The sequence below is a fragment of the Vanellus vanellus genome (assembly GCF_965231255.1).
Source record: "Vanellus vanellus genome assembly, chromosome: 4".
Classification (NCBI taxonomy): domain Eukaryota; kingdom Metazoa; phylum Chordata; class Aves; order Charadriiformes; family Charadriidae; genus Vanellus; species Vanellus vanellus.
The window spans coordinates 46,172,297-46,190,865 of record NC_138909.1 but is presented as its reverse complement, the minus strand read 5'-3'; the positions used below and the strand labels follow the sequence as shown (position 1 = coordinate 46,190,865).

Below are 18,569 nucleotides of genomic sequence, written 5' to 3'. Positions count from 1 at the left end.
TCCATTCAAAGGAAAAATCAGCATATTCATGCATTTACATGAAAATATACCAATTTTAGTTAGACTCCACCTCAGGAAACAAAACCCAGCAAATCTTTAAAAGCTTCTTTCAAGCTGGAACAATAAGCTGAAATGATACTAGCCTCATCTCGCAAAATACATTTTGCAGCAAGTTTGTAATTAAGGAGCTTGTGGAATGTATAATTTTTCCATTTGCTGAATAATCTGATCAAAATATGACTTCTTGAAAATAGCTACCTTTTAAAGAGCTTCATCAGAAGACTGAAATTAAAGAGGGAGTACATCACAAGGAAAAAGCTGTTCCACAGTCCAATCCAGGCATAGAAAGCACTGAAATCCAAGTTGTAGTCATCACAGATTCCTCGGATGACTGCAAAAATGAAGCGTTCACGTGTCAGATTAAACTGTTGTCATTACCACCCTGTGATTCCCATCTGCTTGATGGCAAAAAGAACCAATTTCAAGACTGCACCACAACGCAGTTATGGCAGATATTAGTAAAACTCTGGTCTTACACTCCCATATGAACACTGGACCAAACCAAATTGTTCTCCTCCCTCCCCTTTTCTCCACTAGAAACAGGAAGAAGCATTTGGGAAACTTTCCCCAACACAGTTCAAAGTTCATCTTTCCTAGGAATCATGGCCATAAAAATCAGCCCTTGGAATTGCTCTTGCAGACAGTTTGGGGTGCTGTTGAGCAAGGGATCTCACACGTGCTTTTGCACCCCATGTACTTGGTCACTGCACTGGGGACAAAACCTCATGTCTTAACTTTTCAAGCTAGTCATAGCCCACCTGGTTGTTCCTACAGATATTGAGCTTGCTCCTTTACACCTCTGGGTCAGTAATATCAGCTTGCAGCTGTAACTGGAAAGCTATTGAACACACCTTAAAGGCCAATCAAAAAAAACCAAAACAACACAATACAACTTTGTCTCAAGCTCTTATCCTCAAGTTGGTTAAATGCAGCCACATGAGAAAACCATCAGATGAAAAAGATTTCCTCCTTGAAGCAGAAAAAATAATTATTCTCAAGTAATGTTTTTTCTATGCAAAGACAATTCCTTTAGAAACCAACTTTACCTAAACCTGAATCAAATTCCTCCTCGCTCCCTTAACACCACTAGCAACCCTTTACTATTGATTTATTAAACAAATGCACCTAAAGCTCTAACAGGATTGCAAGGTTATTGTACAAGGTCCCATTTCACTGACAGCAATCACATTGGTCCTCTGATGTACACATTTAATAGACTTACCATTAATGTAGAGTGCTAAAGGAGCTGTAGTTAGGAGTACTACTAGAGGTTGCCCCGAAAAGAGTGCGTAAAGCAGCCCTCCAATACACTGGCCAACGATTGTCTTCTGCACATCTACAAATAATTAGAAAGGATGGAAACAAACAGGGTTTTTAACAAACACCTTCCTGACCAAGGAGCATTTACAGGGCATAGAAGTCAACTGCTAACAAGTAAGAGCAATGCTTAGAGAGTACAGAGGTAAGATATTGAGAAAGGAAAAAGTGACCCTTTGCTAGCAAACTTGTACTAAAAGTTTAGGATGCCATCAGGTTTTCAGGTGTTGAAATGTGAAAGTTGGGTGGACTTTTTTTTTTTTTGGGGGGGGGGGGGCTTTGGGTGTTTTGTTTGTTTGTTTGTTTTTGTGGGGGGTGGCAGTGGTGGGGTGGGTGTTAGTTTTTTTAATTTATATTTATTTTAAACAGCTATAAAAACATAACCAGTATTTGTGGAGGCCTTCAGAACAAGATTTCAACTAAGACTCTTATGAACTGTAACAGCAGCATGAACTGCTTCAGGGTCACAACTGGGACAGAACAAAGCACACAGCTTTGTTTTTTGGTATAGCATCCACTGCTATACCAGTGGTTTGGATACTGGCAATCAAATTCAGATCAAAAGCACAGGAGCTTGTACTATAAAAAATATGCAGATCACTATGCAGTTAAAGGGAGCATCATTTAAAAATACAGTAGCATATATCTGTATCGGGTCAAGTCAGATGATACTATCCAAAGTAGCGTTCAATTTTTCTAGTCTTCTGAGAAAAAAAAAAGTCATGAATGTGACAAAAAAGCCTTCCGTGGTGTTCTATTCATCAAATAAAAACTATCAGAATTTCCTGTCACCAGAGCTACTCAGCTTGAATACATGGAATCCCATAACAGATGCACAAAACTGATGAACTTACCAATAACTCCTCGGGTATTTTCATCATTGAGTGACCCAAACGCAATGGATGGAAGGAGGCAGGCAAAATACAGAAAGATCATAGTTGTGATGTATTTTCCTATAGCTTTGTTGTTTCCAGTAACACCTAATGTAAAACATAACAAAAGTCTCATTTGTACTGCCCACTTGTAAAGCACTGAGACCCTACTTGCATCAGCCATATGTGCCATTAGTTCTTTTAATGCTGAAAGGCAAAAGCAGAAATTCGGTCCACACTTTAAATGCATAGGTAGGTCTTTAACGTTTGCTTTTGCAAAACTGTGCTCTTTTATTCATCTGGGATCAGAAAAAGCAGCACCAACATGCCACCAGACTGCTTCAACAGACATTCCTGGCATCATCAAAACAGGAAATACTGGAAGCCTTTTGTTCAGTTTTGCCAGCCCCAAAACCTTGGAAGACAATCAAAGCAGAGGCTTTAAGTTTAGGGTTCATAAACCCTCCACCCCTGCCTTTTTAATACCAACTTTATAGGTATTCTGGACTATGCCCTGAATGCGCTTCACAATGATCACTCATCTTTGCAACTCACGATGCTTTGGGCAGGAAGACACGAAGCACTTCATTTTTCCCTAGGCAGAAATCTGAGGTTATAGGCTCGAATCAATAATATGCTATGCTGAGCCAATGAGTGCTAGCAGACTTGCAAAAACAAATAGCACAAGAGGTCAGGAATGCGTACATTAAGAGTTTTGCTTTAAAAAAGCCCTTCTGAAAGAATAGCTTCTTTCTTTTCCATCCACTCACCCCCTCTCATCTCCATCGGAAAAAACACACCAGGCCAAAACAAAAGCAGCCAGCAAGAGAATTAAAGTGTCATAATTTGAATTTAAGGGCCTCTGAAGTAGCTTCCTTTCCTTTTCCTGTTTTCAGGCTGATGTCCATCCCCAGTGAGCTCATATCACACAAGAGAAAGGATAAGAGATGACAACAGCTGATATTGCTCGAGGAGAACATACGTTTTTCCACAGAACAGCCTCTTCAGAGAGGATAGACCAGAGAGGGCCTTTTCAAAGAAAACCTTGAAACAGCCTTCAACCATGTGCCACCATCGCAGCTGTGGCATCAGAAACAAGACACTTGGATAAGCTTGGAGTTGCCCAATTCCCCTTTCTGGAAGCCCTCTGAGCAGTAAACTCCCACACAGGCATGGACCCCTAAGCTCCCAAATGCCCATCTAGCCTTTGCTAACATCAGTCCTTTGCTGAGGGAGCCACAAGCCAATGAGTTGAATCAGAAAAAGGCAGGCTTTGTATTAAAGGCTGTTGGTGCAACACTGAGAAAATCTGGACATTGCCACAACAAACTAACTGTACCACTGGAATGGGGAGGGGGGGGATAAAAAAAATAATCACTCAATTACTTTGGATCTTACCTAACATCCGTTTTCTGCACCATTTGCAGTGCAGAGATAAGGACAGGAGGATGCAAAAACCAAAAGTCAAAAGACATGTCACGAACATTAAACCAGCATTGAAAAGGACACCTTGTGATGGTTCCTGTTCACATACACGAGAGGAACAGACATAAATAGGACTTCTGATGCTCAGCATCCTCAAAAAAGGGCAGGGGCTGAAACTTGACAAAAGACATCTCAAACATGCAAATATGAGCCTGACCTTCCAGGAGTCATAGGACCAGCTGTTTCAAGCCAGATTCCTTTCAATCTATTGTGAGGATTCAGAAACCACAGACCACATTCCTGACCACTCTTGGCCTGAACCAATTCCTGACCAAAGGGCCTGAAATTCTTACAGATGAAGCTTTCTTATGTGATCTCAAGTCCAACAGCTGCAGGCTCCTACCTCACACTCCCAAGTGCCCAAGGCCTTTAGAGTAAAGGAAAGGCTTGGCAGGGCAAACAGTGGACCAAGTGGTAGTTCTGCAAGTAGAGATGGTCACATCCTTGTTCAAAGGACACTGTGCTGCTCCAGAATACTGCTTTTTGGACAAAGGAGTCTTTCCAACATGAAAGGTCAGAGGCAACAATGCCTGAAAGCTTTGAAATCATTCAAAGACAGGCAGCTAGGACCAGAGAAGCAACTGGTATTAAAAAAAAGCTCGTTTGCTGAGCAGAGAAAGCTAAGTAAGTGATGAGGTGCTTTCTAAAAATCTTTCAGGTAGATAAAACATAGCATGAAAGGGCGAAGCCTTGAAAAGCATCACAAGAGCTCATGCATGGCTTTTAGTTTCAGCTTCAATCCTCGCAAAGCAAGTAACAGGAATCCTTGCTGATCATGGAGGTCCTTATGCCACATCATGGTGGGGTCCAAGACTTCTAGTACAAAGCAGTGGTTTCTTTAGTCCACAGTCAGCCACATGAGAGCAAAGAATCCCTACTGGTGGGCAGCAAAATTTACTTCATAATGGAGACAATAACTACATCAGATTAAACGTACCCTTTCATGAACATGACTAATCACTTTTTAATTGTGGTTAAAATCATGAGCAAGTGCTGCCTCCTTGTACAGACTCACCTGAGACAAGCACTAAAATCCACAATTTACCTTTTGCTTTCTTAAAGTCAACATCTGGCTAAACATTATCAGGGTCTATTTGCAACCCAGGGACTGACATTATTTTATTTAAAAGAAGGTGGGCTGCATTATGATGGCATTTCATCTGTAGCAGGCTCATAAAGCCATTGAAAAATGTGTCACTCCAACTGCACAATGTAAATTTGTAGCAGAAAATCAGCTCTCAGTCCAGCTGTGAAATTTGAGTAGCTGACTATTACAAAAGCAATCCCCTGAAATTAAGGTACATCTACACATTGACATAAGAAGCAATTACGTTCATCAACACGACAGTTCTATTTTACTTGCTTGAATTTCTGAAATGTCATAGTTTTTAAAAGACAAGGTTAGACTTCCAGAGAAAACTGCAGCATTGCTGGCCTCACTTTATTTGGTATTCTGCATCAATAAGTTAACGACCAAGAGACTGAGGCTAGAGCTCCTTAAGTCTACTAATCATACATTAACTGAATCAAAATCGAGACAGATGGACATTCTATGAAATGCCTGACTATTAATGTTCTTTCCCAATTCTCTGAAATATCCAATGCAAAACAGGTTTAATTATACTGATCTGCAGCACAGCAGCAAAGATGTGTCTATTAAAGCCCTAATTTAAAAAAAAAAAAAATAAAAATCACCTTTCAGTGGTAAAAACCTCTTTTCATAGATTTTCAGCCATAAAAACCTCAAAGCATTACGAACTTCTGCTAATGCCCTCAAGCTGTGATTTCACTTATGTTAGTAGCTGCTGGACTCTGCCCAGTTTTCCAAAGATGAACATAAGATGAACCTTCCCTAAAGTCCTGTAAAGAGTAAATCACAGTACAAGTGAGACTAAGAACTTAACTGGAAAAGCAAATCTACTCTTACTGATTTCAGAGCAGAAGCCAAGCATATGCTTAGACTAGAGAAGTATGAAGAAACAAATCCAGGTCTCAGAGCTTTCCCTTCTTCTCTTGTTTCTTGCAGCCCATTTCCCATGAAGTGCTAGTCTCTTGGAAGAAAAAACACCCACAGACAAAACAAGATGCTGTTATGCATCTTTAATGCATTCCCATTCACCACTGACAAAGAGAGACTTCAAAAGCATCAGAGCTGCAAACCCAGGTCATGATGCCACAAAGTCTCTAACCAGTCAGTCTTCAAGTAGCTGTTGAACTTTTACACCAAGGTGATACTTAAGAATGAAGGGCTGCAGGGTGATGCAGGAGCTATCCCATCGTCTAACCTAGGGCAGCAGAGGCACTGAATAGAAGGGAAAAAGCCTATCCGCAATCTCTTTATTTTTCCTCCTCCCTCAAGAATGCAATCCTGCCAAACAGTGTGGCCACTGCAACCAGGTGGGAAAGTCAATGAAGATTTCACACATGCCACAGCCAATCTGCAGTCAAGTTTTTAGCGCCTTTAAGCTCTGCACTATCTTAGCAAGACAAAGCTTCCCTTTCAAATCTCATTTTTCCAGTGCCTTTAATCCATCCCTCTAAGCACACCTGCATTACAGGAGGCTTTGAAGATCTCCCTCCCACAAAACAGCACCGTCAAATCCCAAGGATGCTGCCAGAAGATGCGCTTGCATCACCCTCAGTAGCTGGTTAGGGACCCTCTGCAGGACCAAGGACAGGGAGGAATCCACACCTCCAGCTGAACTATCCACCCACCACAGCAGTGTCAAGGACACTGGTCAAGGAAAGCAGGGGGAAACAGAATAAATCTCAGCTCCTTCCACAAGAGTTGAAGGGATACATCAGAACACAGCATCAAAGCTCACCATAAAAACCTCAGGCCCCTCAAATTTCCCCCTGAACACTCCAAGTGCTATGTTTGTGTTTATTCCTCTACGCTGTACCAGGAAGTACACACTGAAGAATAAGGGCAGCAACTTTAAGGGGTTTCAGGAAACTAGTAGCTGAGTCCATGCAGAATATCCTTTTTCATCCAGACCAGCCTCAAAACAAGAACAAAAATATATTCAGAAAGTTGGTATGGTTCAACTGAATCTTTAAGAGGAATAATATTGATACACGTGTTTTGAGCCTATTTGACAAGATCAGGATGAAGTTCTGTACAAACAATTCTTTTTTTAAAGAAAGCAGAACCCCACAAAGGCTGTAGTCATTAAGAGGAGACTAAATGACACATGTTATCCTAACTTTAAAGGAAAGTTACAGGTGTTCTTAGGTTCAGCATAATCCAATTGTTCATCTTCAGACGCTCCTGCTGGAAGACACCTAATACAAGCCATCCACATCACTAAAGTCCTGTAGAAAACTCTTCCTTGATCCTTGTGTGTTCAGTAAAATGCACAAGACTTCCACAACCCAAAGCAGACCTAAAATTGACAAATTCCTAATCTGGAGGAGAAAAAAAAAAAAAAAAAAAAAAGAGAGAAAGATGACTCCTTTCTTTCCTCTCCCATGATGGTTAAGGATAATTTAATGTCCAGCTTCGCACAGCATGTGAAGACCAATCCCACAAAAGTCCAAATGACAAAACATTTTCTGGCCCTACAAAAGCCTTATTATTTATCACCCTGCCCTTAATCGGTTTATCTGTCTAAACCAAAACCCCAGGACACTTCTCAGATTGAGGATTTGGAGACTCAACCGATTCAAAAAAGGCATCTTTATATTTCAGAGCTCTTTGATGATGCACGTGTGGTTGTCTGGAGTGCAGATACTTGGATAACTCAAATCCCTAATGTTCTGGTACACTGCTGCTTTGAGATGGTCCAGGAATTTCACATTCCTGATCACCTTCGGTCTTGGTGGTTTATGGCAGATTCTTTATGCTCCATCTGGTTTTCATTCCATGCAGATCCTTAAAGAATTTATCCTAATTTCTGGTTTCTGGGAAGAACTGGTACATACTAATATATATAGGTTTTTAAAAATCCTCTTTTCCCCATATCCCATTTGAAAGGGCAAAACTGCTCTTAAGGCGAGTACTTCACATTTGATCTGCAGCAGTTCTTGAGTTTCACTTGGTTCATTTCCACCTCTTCCACTCTTCAGAAACTGTATAACAATACACTGACACTTTTTAAAATACATTTGCATTTTATACCAAAACCATTTTTCTGAAATATTTGTAATGCTGGATTCTCACTATGACAGTATTTCATCATTCAGGGCAGATGCACCCAATGAAACAATTCTTTCAAGCTAGACAATCCCAGCACCTTGTTTGGGTAAAGCCTGATTTGCTATGTACATCAGTTCATGGAAAGGTTGTGGACCTGGTTATAGCTAACAGCCCCAGGGCCAAGAGGCAGCACACACAGGTTAATTCAGATGCATGCAGAGCCAGAATGTGGACCCTGAAATGGATTTCCAAATCTGTTAAAAGTCAATGTTGGCTGCAGGACTATCATATGATGCTTTTGTTGGGACACTGACAGCCATAGGTAGAAAAAGCAGACACTGCTCTGTCTTGAAATGAACATGGGTCCCCACAGGATGCTTCTCCCTGAACAGCAATCCTGCAGCGCTTCTCTTCTGAAGTGCTTCAGTATCCCTTTATAATGAAAAGTTAGACTTTGACAGCCCTACAAAGCAACAGCAGTAGAAATGAAGTGGCCAGAACCAACTCCAGAGGCATCCAGATTAGGACCCTGAATCTCCTACCAGATATGGTTCCATTGGTGACACATGAAGAAATATTTTTTCTGTTCTATCAGACTCCTTACCACTATCCTGAAAAATAATTTCTCGTCCCCATTTTTCCACAACATACCCTCAATCCTCAGAGAACATAGCATTAGTTTTACCTCAAACGGAGCCTGCCTGCCTCACCCCAAGCCTCCTGTAAACAGTCTCTTCCCAGCAGTTACAAAGCACCTGGAGAAAGCATCCAGCACTCAACCACTGAGCTAAGCCAGCATCTCATCCCATTTTATTCTTCTCAGCAGAGTGGATACCACCAGCCACAAAATGCATTGTGGTAGAAGAAGCATTCCTAGTCAAAGCTGGATTTTTGTGGGAAGCAACTACTTTGCAACTTCCACAGACATATGGCATCTCCTTCAGCCAAGCACCCAACAGCTAATTGCTCTGTTCCTCTGCTGGTGATGACCATCCTTGTTGAAATGTAGTAGAGAACTTGCATCCATACCCTGCTCACGCTTGCTTCTCAAGCTTAAGCTGCTGTGGAAAGTGGCTTTGCACTAGAATACTTGTCTGCAAAATGGGACTTGGGTATGCATCTTATTTTCTTATACCAACTCCGAGGGAGATAGCCCTCAGCAGAGGTGCAAGTGGGGAAGGCTGGGACACTGTGGCTTGAGCAAATGAAGATTTAACAGGAGGATGGTGTCTGATAGAGCCCAGAGATTCTCCCTGCCTACACTCTACATCTTTATTTTATGCAAACTTTCTGGGTTTGATATTTGAATATATTAACCAACTCCCCAGTAAGCTGTAAGAAACCAAACATCTTTTGACATCAGGCTGAGGCTCCATAATCATGGTTTGCCCAGAAGACTTTTCACACCCTTTAAGAATCTCCAAAAGTGTAAGTTTAAAAGCAAAAAGGGAGAAAGTGACTCTTAAAACCAACAAGGCCATTGTGGGAGCTATATAAAGCCTGAAACCTGAGGCTCAATATAAACACTGTATTGCTACTCTTCTGATCTGGCTACCGCACACAAGCTATACCCTGTTTTTGAAAGCACTGAGCTGAAGTTACTGCAGCTCAGATTTTGTTTAACCATTCTCAACTCCCACAGTATCACCATAATTGCTATTGATACTGGCTTGCAAAGATAGCAGAAAGCACCTATTAGGCCAGTGCTGACTAGTTAGGTTGCAAAGAGTTGATCTGTGTCTACACACGACAACAATCCATCCATTTAATCGCCTCATTGCTTAATAAAAATTAAAATCCTTGTCTACATACAGCTAGCATCTTCATTAAAGGAACACTGCAAGATTATCACATAGTGTGCCACGCTGCCTAGTCACAGGCTTTTGTCAAAATATTCTTTTAAATAAGAAGAGAGCTATTACATGTACCAAAGAACACATTCAATGCACACTGTAAACAGGACATCACATCACAAAAATTCAAAATCAGGCCAATGCTTTCATAAACATTGGCCAACATACCGTCAGTGAAGTCCAAAGCGTACACTGGAAATCTTCGTGCAATGTCATCAGAAATCCCCTTGCCAACATTGAGAAACTCATGCAACTAAAGAAAGGAAGGAAGTGCTGTGTCAGTTTAAAGGCTCATGCATTGTTAAAGAGATTAACCTCTGTATTCAATACTGATAGGAGCAAAACTGGTCATTTTGAATAGGGCATTCAAATCAGATTTTGTAATGATAATAAAAATAAACTCTTCGCATTTCAATTTATATCCTCAAAAGCATTGTAAAGGAGAAAATCCCCCAGACCACCCCGTGTTCCTCCCTTCCTTCCCTTTTCCCCCCTCCCATTCATATCTGTATCCCTGCTTTGCAGGTGAGGGAGCTGATACACAGCATGACCCACGGAAAACACCCTGGCCAACAGCAGGATTAAGACCTTGAGTACCCTGGGGTTAAACATCAGGTCAGAGATGCCTTTTCTATTCCTCTAGCCAACTTTTTCTTTAGATGCTACCACAAAACTCTTCCCGCAAATCCACCTGAAGCCTCTGAAAAGGCATCCCCAGCAAGTGCTCCCTTCCTTCGCATTGTCATGGGAAAGGAAGACCTCAGAGGCAGTGAGGGAAGACTGTCTACACCTCAAACTCCACCAAAAGGGAACAAGCTTGAGCAACTTCACATAACCAAGCCATAATTTCTGCCCATTCAAATACAGCAAGATCATTGCAAAAGGGTTTTAAAACCCCAACACGTTCCCTTTTATTTCTGGTTTGGGGGCCTGCAAGGTGCAGTATGTTTGTTTATATGATCTGATGCTCACCACAAGCAATAAGGAGCTTTTCAGAAGTTGTGACAGCTGCTATTGACTTACAGCCTCCCAATTCTCACAACTACATCCTTACATAAAGCACATGGAAAGCATCAGAGTAGGCAACACTTGCAAATGAGGCACCTGTCAGATTTTTTTCCTGTTATCCTCAACTCAGAGTGCACATACAACTCTGAACATCAAATGCAGCTTTATACAGTGTTAATTACCCCAGCTGTCTCATCTAAAATGTATGTTTGTTGCAGAACTAGACACAGAAGACTTATAGCCTCTGCTAGGGAGTGTAGAGGGGGAGGCAGAAACCACAGATCCAAAGTTTACACCAACAGATCATCTCAAAACAGCATGGACATCTTCCTTTGGTTTATGTGGAAACTGATAAAAACTATTGCTTTAGAAAGGACTTGACACTAAAGTGCTCATTTAACAGACTACACACAACTTTGCCTTTTCTCATGGGACTCACCTGCTTTGCAGTGCCTGGAAGATCAGAGCCATAAGTAAAACAACAAGGAAACCTCTCTGTAGAAGGAATACACTGGGCACAGCAAACACTAGGGTTTGGGGTGCAAAAGACACCACAGAAGACCAGCTCCTTTATCAGTGACTATGACATCTTATATTTCATCTACTTAAGTCAGTTCTGTTGCATTTTGCCAATACACCTGTATTATTTTAGGACAATTTTAACTAACCTGAATGATCAGGATGAAAAGAGACACCAGCATAACATCTGCATTTTAAGTATTTCCAAAAAAGCTATGAGCTTAAACCATATTTGGAGGCATATTTGGACATCAAAGCCATATGCACTTGAAAAGCAATTTAATTTCCCTCCTCCTGCCCTGCTGAAAGACATTCCTGAAGGCACAAGTCAGAACAGAGAATCACAATAGCTTTAATGACTAATATGTTTACTCATCTCACTGCAGTGAGTACAGGGAAAATGATGCTCAGGGTATCTCATCTTCCGGAGAGGCAGCCAGACGCTTGCTGCTGGGCCAGGGAGGGAAGGGGTTCTCATGCACATTGCCTGTTTGTAGGCAGCAGTAAGCGTGCAGAAAAGCACTGCCTGCTTTTCTCATCAGTAGCTAAGTATGGAGAAAGCTGTTTCTTCTGTATGGCTAATCCTCCTCTTAGTTTCCTCTCTGCCTACTAACCTCATACTCAGCTTGGATTGCACTGAGGAGAGAAAGGACCAAGTTTACTGACCTCTGAAGTTACTCTGCCCTTTTTGGTTTTACTTTTATCCCCCAACCTATCCATCATACATCTTCATCATCTAACTCTACTCCAGGCATGTTTCAGTCTGGCTTTTTCCTCCTGCCATCTTCTGAGCCTGCACCTCATGAAGTTTCCAAAAATCTTGGGAAGGACAATGCTGACATTTCATTCTTGGCCTTTCTGATTTGCTTCCTCATACACTACAGTGCTGGGTACTTCTTGGACTGCCATTCCCTGCTTATTTCTCCTTCAGTGGATCAAGTTTGGCTGACCCATTGGCTTTCCACTCCTGCTTGAGTGTAGGTGGCACCTCTCTCATGGCCCTGTCCTCTTTTTGATTTAACATTCTTGGTACCAGGTGACCTTATTCAGAATGCCTTTCTGTCCCAGAGCTACATCCCCCATCAACCTCAAGGCTTATTAGCCTTTAAGAGCCACAGCTCAGGTACCCAAGCACCAAATCCTCCTTCAGTCTCCTATTCTCCTCCTCTGCAAGTCCTTCCAGCGCTTTGCCCATGTTGCTCTCGATACACTAGGCAGGAAAGAGTGTCAAAAAGGAGCACACAAAAAGAGCCCCAAAGTTCATGAATTTCCATTTCACAAATCCCTTCAAGTATCTTGCCATAAAACAACCATTGTTTGTATTAGAGGCTAAACCAGGACTATGAGTTACACAGACAAACAGAAAATACCTGCTCCGACACCACCAACCCTTTCTCAGCCTTCCCCCTAAAGTACTTGGGGGGCTGCATGACTATTTCACACACAGACCAGAGACACACACTATCCTCCCTCCTGCCAACACTGAGCCAGCATAGCCCAGCCCTCTCAGCAAACCCACACAGGTATCAAATGGACACAAAAAAATCACAGCCAGAAAGCATCACAACTGTTAAGTGCTCCTCCACAAACAAAATCACAATTAGAGGCCTCAGTAAACAAGAGGATTTCAGGCCGACTTAATTACGACTGAGTACGTAGCCTTGCCTAAATAATCCTCCAAGATAAGCCAATGCAAACTGACTGTGCTGTAAGCACAGCATGGTATGCAACTGTCACATTCAGTAGTTTAGCAGAGGTAAAAACAAGCACTTGCAAAAATCCCACTCGTACACAGAGCATTTGAGGCCCATTTCTCTCCCATCACTGCAGGGCCAAGGGAAGAAAGGAGGCAGATTTTTATGCTACCAAGAGACTACCCTCCTGGCTCCTCCTGAGGGCTCAACTTGTAATGATACAGTGGCTCTGGATTAGGGGGCTCTGGATTAGGGTATTTATTTCACCGGGGGTAGTTCACAGGTTGAAATTACACTCTGGTCTCATATGAATTTGTGCTCGTATTGAATGCTCCCTTTCTAGAAGGCTATATCACAGGGCAGGCAGAGGGGGAAGAGATGCTGCTAGAGATGGCTGTCATAGGAACCGAGGAATGCAGGCTACAATCTCAAATCAACCTCACCTCTCCAGGCAAATCTTTGCTTGCCAGGAAAAGAAATCTCCATGGCAGTTCTTAAGGTCTATGCTGGCAAGGTGGGGTGGGGGACAGCTTCTTCCAAGACACATGAGAAAGCAGAGTTACTACTACACAGTCTGTGTCTCCCGAGAGCTGAAGGATAAGATATTTTAAAAATAAACATCTACCAAATTCAGACCAAGAATGGTCAATGCCAAGAGCAAGCACTAAAGAAACAAGTGTCGCTATCTACAGCATTAGCTCAGAGCCATCAAAAATCTGCCTAGCCAAGATTGCTTGCCCAGCAAAGCAGGTAGGAACCACCACTTCTCAGGGCCAACACCTACAAGCTCTGTGTTGCATCCAGCCCTCCTGCTCACCAAGCCACAGAGCAGAAAATCCTCTACAGGTGTTTAAAAGGGGCTAGTTTTGCAGAAAGCTTCAACTGCTCTACCAAAACCCCCTTTGAATCAAGCGCAAAGGATTAAATGTACTTTACCTAAATTAAATTACTGCAACTACTCCAAATACCACCAACTCTGAATGGCCTAGGTTTGAAAAGGGTTTCAGGGCTTGTTCTGCAAACTTAGGAGCAGGTATGGAGCCTAGCAAAGTTCAAAGCATTACCTATAAGCAAAGGGATTCTGTAGGGGGAAAAAAAAAAAAGAGCTTTGCTCATTTCCAGATGTGCAGATCAAAACCTTTTAAGTCTATTCCAGGGGGAAAAAAAAAAAAAGTCATAAGTTAACCAGCTTCTGCACTGTAGGCAACCCAAAGCTTTAAGGTTATTTGTAATTGTGTTTGTAATTCAGGGACAGGAGCAGCAAGCTAGAGATGGCACAGTTTATTTTTCAGGTATGCTGTCTGGTTAAAGAATGAATTTCTGAACGGAAAAGCAAAGCAATGACCAATACACAGGAAATTCCAGAAAAGAAAGCTGAATTACAGCATTTCCCTCGAACTTTAGAGTACAAAGCAAGTAACATTTTACAGAGCTACAGATCAAACAGGGAGAAGTCAGGCCAAGTACTGACAGGCAACTTAAGTGAAATTACCATGCAGGGATGTCCAAAAAGTCTTTTGGCTGCAGGAAAGACGAGCAGCAACTTCTTCAGAGACCTCATTGTAAGGATTAAGTACCTTGGATTGACAACGCACAGTGATCCATTAATCACACCCTTGACTAAGCATATGGAATCAAACTCCTGTAACCAGTTCAACCCTCTACTGCTCTGCATCCCTTCAGCACCTGCTTTGAAGCTTTTTTTTTTTGCTTTGTGGTTTTTTGGTTTGTGGTGTTTTGTTTTTTTTTTTTTTTTTTTAAGATTTACAGCAGGAGCTGAGGAAGGTGGACATACACACAGCAGCCATTTGTAGAAACCTCAGTACTGAGAGCTTGCTAGGAGAGCCCGACAGATGCAAGCAGCACAAGCGCTTCATCTCCTTATACAAAAGTCCTTGCAATTATGCATTTGGAACCCACTGAAGCAGGGGCATGGCAAGAGACATTGCCAGCCTTACCTTGAGTGGCTTAGGACCATGCGACTTGTGCCCGTCGCTCATCGCCGAGGGTCTCTGATTCACCACTGTCAACAAGTGGCGTTGGTGAACTAAGGCTTCCTTGAACTCCTCTTCAGTTTTGGTTTCTAGAAGTTTCTGCCGAAAGGTTATGTCTGAAAACATTGTGGCAAAGGTCCTGCCCACTTCTGTAGCTGTTTTGGTACTTTTCTGAGTGGGGAAAAAAAGACAGAAAAACACCCAACCTTTTAAAACTATTTCCTTTCACTTCCAAAAGGTAAACCCACTGATTTGCTGCATTGGGCACCTCTGAAGAGCAAGCTGCCTGGCTTCCAGGACCCCAGAGACACCCAATGGGGAAAGGCACATGTGGAAGCTACCAGAGACGAACACACCAACCACAGCAGGAAGGCATCAGCATACAGGCCCTGACCAGAAGCACAGACCAGTCTTACTCGATCATCTTCCCAGAACTGGAGCCAAAGCTGAATCATGCTGAGCATGCATTTTATCCCTGGTCTCCCTTCAAGGCTGCTAAGACTAAACAAATAAGTCTTCGCTATCCTACAACATCTCCGCAATACTGCTACTGAGGTGGAAAGACCCTGTAGTCAAGGCTCCTGCAGGTAGAAGTGTCCTGATATCTTTTCTGGAAGACTGAAATTATTGGGCACATCTGCTTCATCAGCCTCCTATTTTCTGGGCATTAAAAGTCAATTCAGTTGGCCCCTCTGGGGCAATTCTGGCAACACAAGTGGAGATTTAGAGCTCTCAGACAAAGTAACTGCTAGCATGGAGGAAAGCATAGGAAAGCAGCAGCTAAGCACGCTCACAAGCGGCACTGTCTATTATCGCCAACTGCCTGGAAGGGACAGGAGACCTACAAACATGAAAAAGGAACAAGTGCCTATTTGCAGGCTTTAACATTTCTGTAAGCCACAGGCATTATCTTTGAGGGTCCAGCTTCAATGGTATCCGAGCCCACTTTCCTATTGCTCCAAGCACCCTGGATATTAGATACGAAGGGAACAGTAGACTGAGCTTCCCGAATCCCTGCACAAACCCAGCAAACCCTGACCTGTTCAACTGCTTGTACCACTTTGGTCAGGACAGATAAGATACTCGCTAAAGTAGTTATGCAGAATCATAGCTCATTAAGAGCTCCTTTAGATGCCAAGTTTTAACCCCTCAACCTTAGCTACACTCAGCGCTCATCATGCAGCAACTGCTAGAGACACCCAAACAACCACCCTCCTTTGGACAGCCTCCAAGCTGCTCACATTACTGTGAAAAGTAGTAGCAAGCATATGTGATTGATCTGAATTAGTTTTCATGATTCATAATAAAGCAGATCAACAAATTTCTTCACAAACACAACCAAATAATTCAGCGCTGCTTGACAAAGAGGCATGGACACATGGGTGGCCCTACACTAGTCCCCAAAATCATCACTCACTGCTCTGCCTTCACCTCTCCTCCACCACCCTCTCCCCATCACAAGGAATGTCCCTTCAGACATGCTTGCTAGGACATGTTCAATTTAAGTTTCTAGGGAAGGATTTGGATTTAAGTGAAGAGAATCTGCTCTGGGAGTTGTTTTTACAGTTTGTAAGCTCAGTCCTTTCAGACTGACCCAGCCTGGATTTGTCATCACAGGGGAGGCTTCTCCTCTCATGTCTAAGAAGCAGCGGTCCTTGGGCTGGATGCTACAAGGGGTTACTTGAAGCTGCTCAACAATGCTCCCTTTCTTTGCTTTCCCAAAGAAATAAGAACGATTTGGAGAAAGAGCACAGAGATTTGCAAGAGAACAAGTTTTTTCCATCCTCCATATTAGAGAAGACCAAGGAACTGGATTCCTCAGCACAACAGATGCCCATTTTCTGGGCTTCCCCCCCTGCCCCCAAGCAAGGCTCATTTAATCTGTTACTGTCAGCAGGTTAATTATTTTAACTGCTGTACCAGAAATACGTACTTAGAGCTGGCTAGATAAACTCATTTAAAATAAAAAGCATATTGGCAACTGCAGCTCTGCTTGGCCTCCACTCCCTTTCCTTAATTTGATGCTGTCCATTGGAATTGCAAACTTTCAGGATACAAGCGGATGCAGAGCTGTTCGCTGGGTGCTTTGCACGTAGCTGGCTGGAGATAAGCAAGCTGCCACACAATGAAAGAGATCAATGCAATTGCATCCGGGTTCAGTTGTTTGCCTGCTTCTTTTTATAAGGAACATCAATATGTTTTCAGCCTGTTGGGTGAGAGATCTATGCCAAAAGCATTGAAATGCTCAGTTGGGAAAGATCTGCCAGAAATCCTGGGAAATAAGGAAACACCAGTATTTCCATTTAAAAAGAGGTGGTGGTGGAGGGGGGAAGGAGACAGAGCAGACTAGAAGGTCCCAAGGTCACACAGATAGCATTGAAGAGCAGGAAATTGAATCAGGATATGTCCTGTTTCAGACAAGGTCCCCAACCTCGCCAGCACCTCCAAGAAGCACAGACCTAGTATCCCCAAGGTGTAAACAGCCAGCTTAAGTGTGAAAAGGTCTTGAGCTTTGAACCGTTCAACCATTAGCTAGAAGAACACACCATCTTGATCAAGCCAGAGCTTTCTAGGAAGACAGGATGGCAATCACCAATTGACCTAGATGCCCCCCCATGATATTGCAGTAAATGCGTACTACTATGTCATTTGTTGGCCTTGTCTACTCCAAAGAACCAATAAGTACACTTGAGGAAGCTTTAACCTTGCTGCTTTGAGCACCAAAAGCTATGAAAACACATCCCAAAGGACCTCAGCACAGTCTGACCTTACAAGCACCGAGGTCCCAAGTAGTCTCGCCCATACTGCAATAGAGCTCACAAAACTACATTTTTCTCCTGGTTACATTATTCCATCTACAACTACTGCAACCACATCTGCAGTGTAACTGTCAGTCCCCTCAAGAAGGTTTGCTGGGAAGCAACCCAGATCTCTGCAGTAGGGCATCAGCTCTAAACTTACAAAAGCCCTTCACAAGCATGGCTTTAACCAGGAACAGCATTCCTTACCTCTAAAAATAGTAGATAAACTGGTAAAGCTGTAGGGGGAAAAAATCTGTGAAGCATTACTTGCATTATGGCTGTAGCTCTAGCAAAAAGTGTATGGGGACTACAGACACGCTTGATCTGCAGTGTTCTCCCAGTTAGGCTAGAGGCCATTCTCCAGTATGAGATGAGGATGCAGCTGACTAATCTACCCCTCACAGACACTGTTAGAATAAACCATCTTGACAACTGCTGGGAAGATCTCAGGCCTTTTCACATCCCCTTCTGTTTTAAAAATATGTTGTCATTAACCCCAGGAGGAGACCAAGGAAAAGCAATCTTGGGAGAACCCTCTGAAGCACCGCAGCAAACGAGTGCAATACTCACCATTTTAGGAGGAGCCAGGACTAATATCACAAATCTCACTTCACAGGAGTTTTCACCCCAGTTCTGAGGCCTCTCCAGGCGGCTGATGCAAACATGACGTCGCTGAAGGGACTTTATAGTGCAACTGTCAAGGAAGATGGCATTATTATACGTGGCACTATGACACATGGCATGCTGTCTCCTGGTGTGCAAAGTTTATAAACACACACAGTTCCACTTCAAGAAACAAAGTGTTGTTGGTTGTGCAAGGGTCACTTC

At 42.7% G+C, this 18,569-nt stretch overlaps 1 protein-coding gene across 1 annotated transcript in view; it reads right to left on the bottom strand.

Moving 5' to 3' along the window:
* SLC4A11 (solute carrier family 4 member 11) overlaps positions 1 to 18,569 on the bottom strand; it is a gene marked incomplete at both ends in the record, with an annotated part of 90,403 nt that overhangs the window by 20,661 nt on the left and 51,173 nt on the right. Inside the window, 6 exons of the mRNA XM_082482777.1 lie at positions 259 to 391; positions 1,283 to 1,396; positions 2,232 to 2,357; positions 9,894 to 9,978; positions 14,905 to 15,111; positions 18,312 to 18,435. Coding sequence (XP_082338903.1) covers positions 259 to 391; positions 1,283 to 1,396; positions 2,232 to 2,357; positions 9,894 to 9,978; positions 14,905 to 15,111; positions 18,312 to 18,435 — 789 coding nt within the window. The remainder of the gene's footprint in view (positions 1 to 258; positions 392 to 1,282; positions 1,397 to 2,231; positions 2,358 to 9,893; positions 9,979 to 14,904; positions 15,112 to 18,311; positions 18,436 to 18,569) is intronic.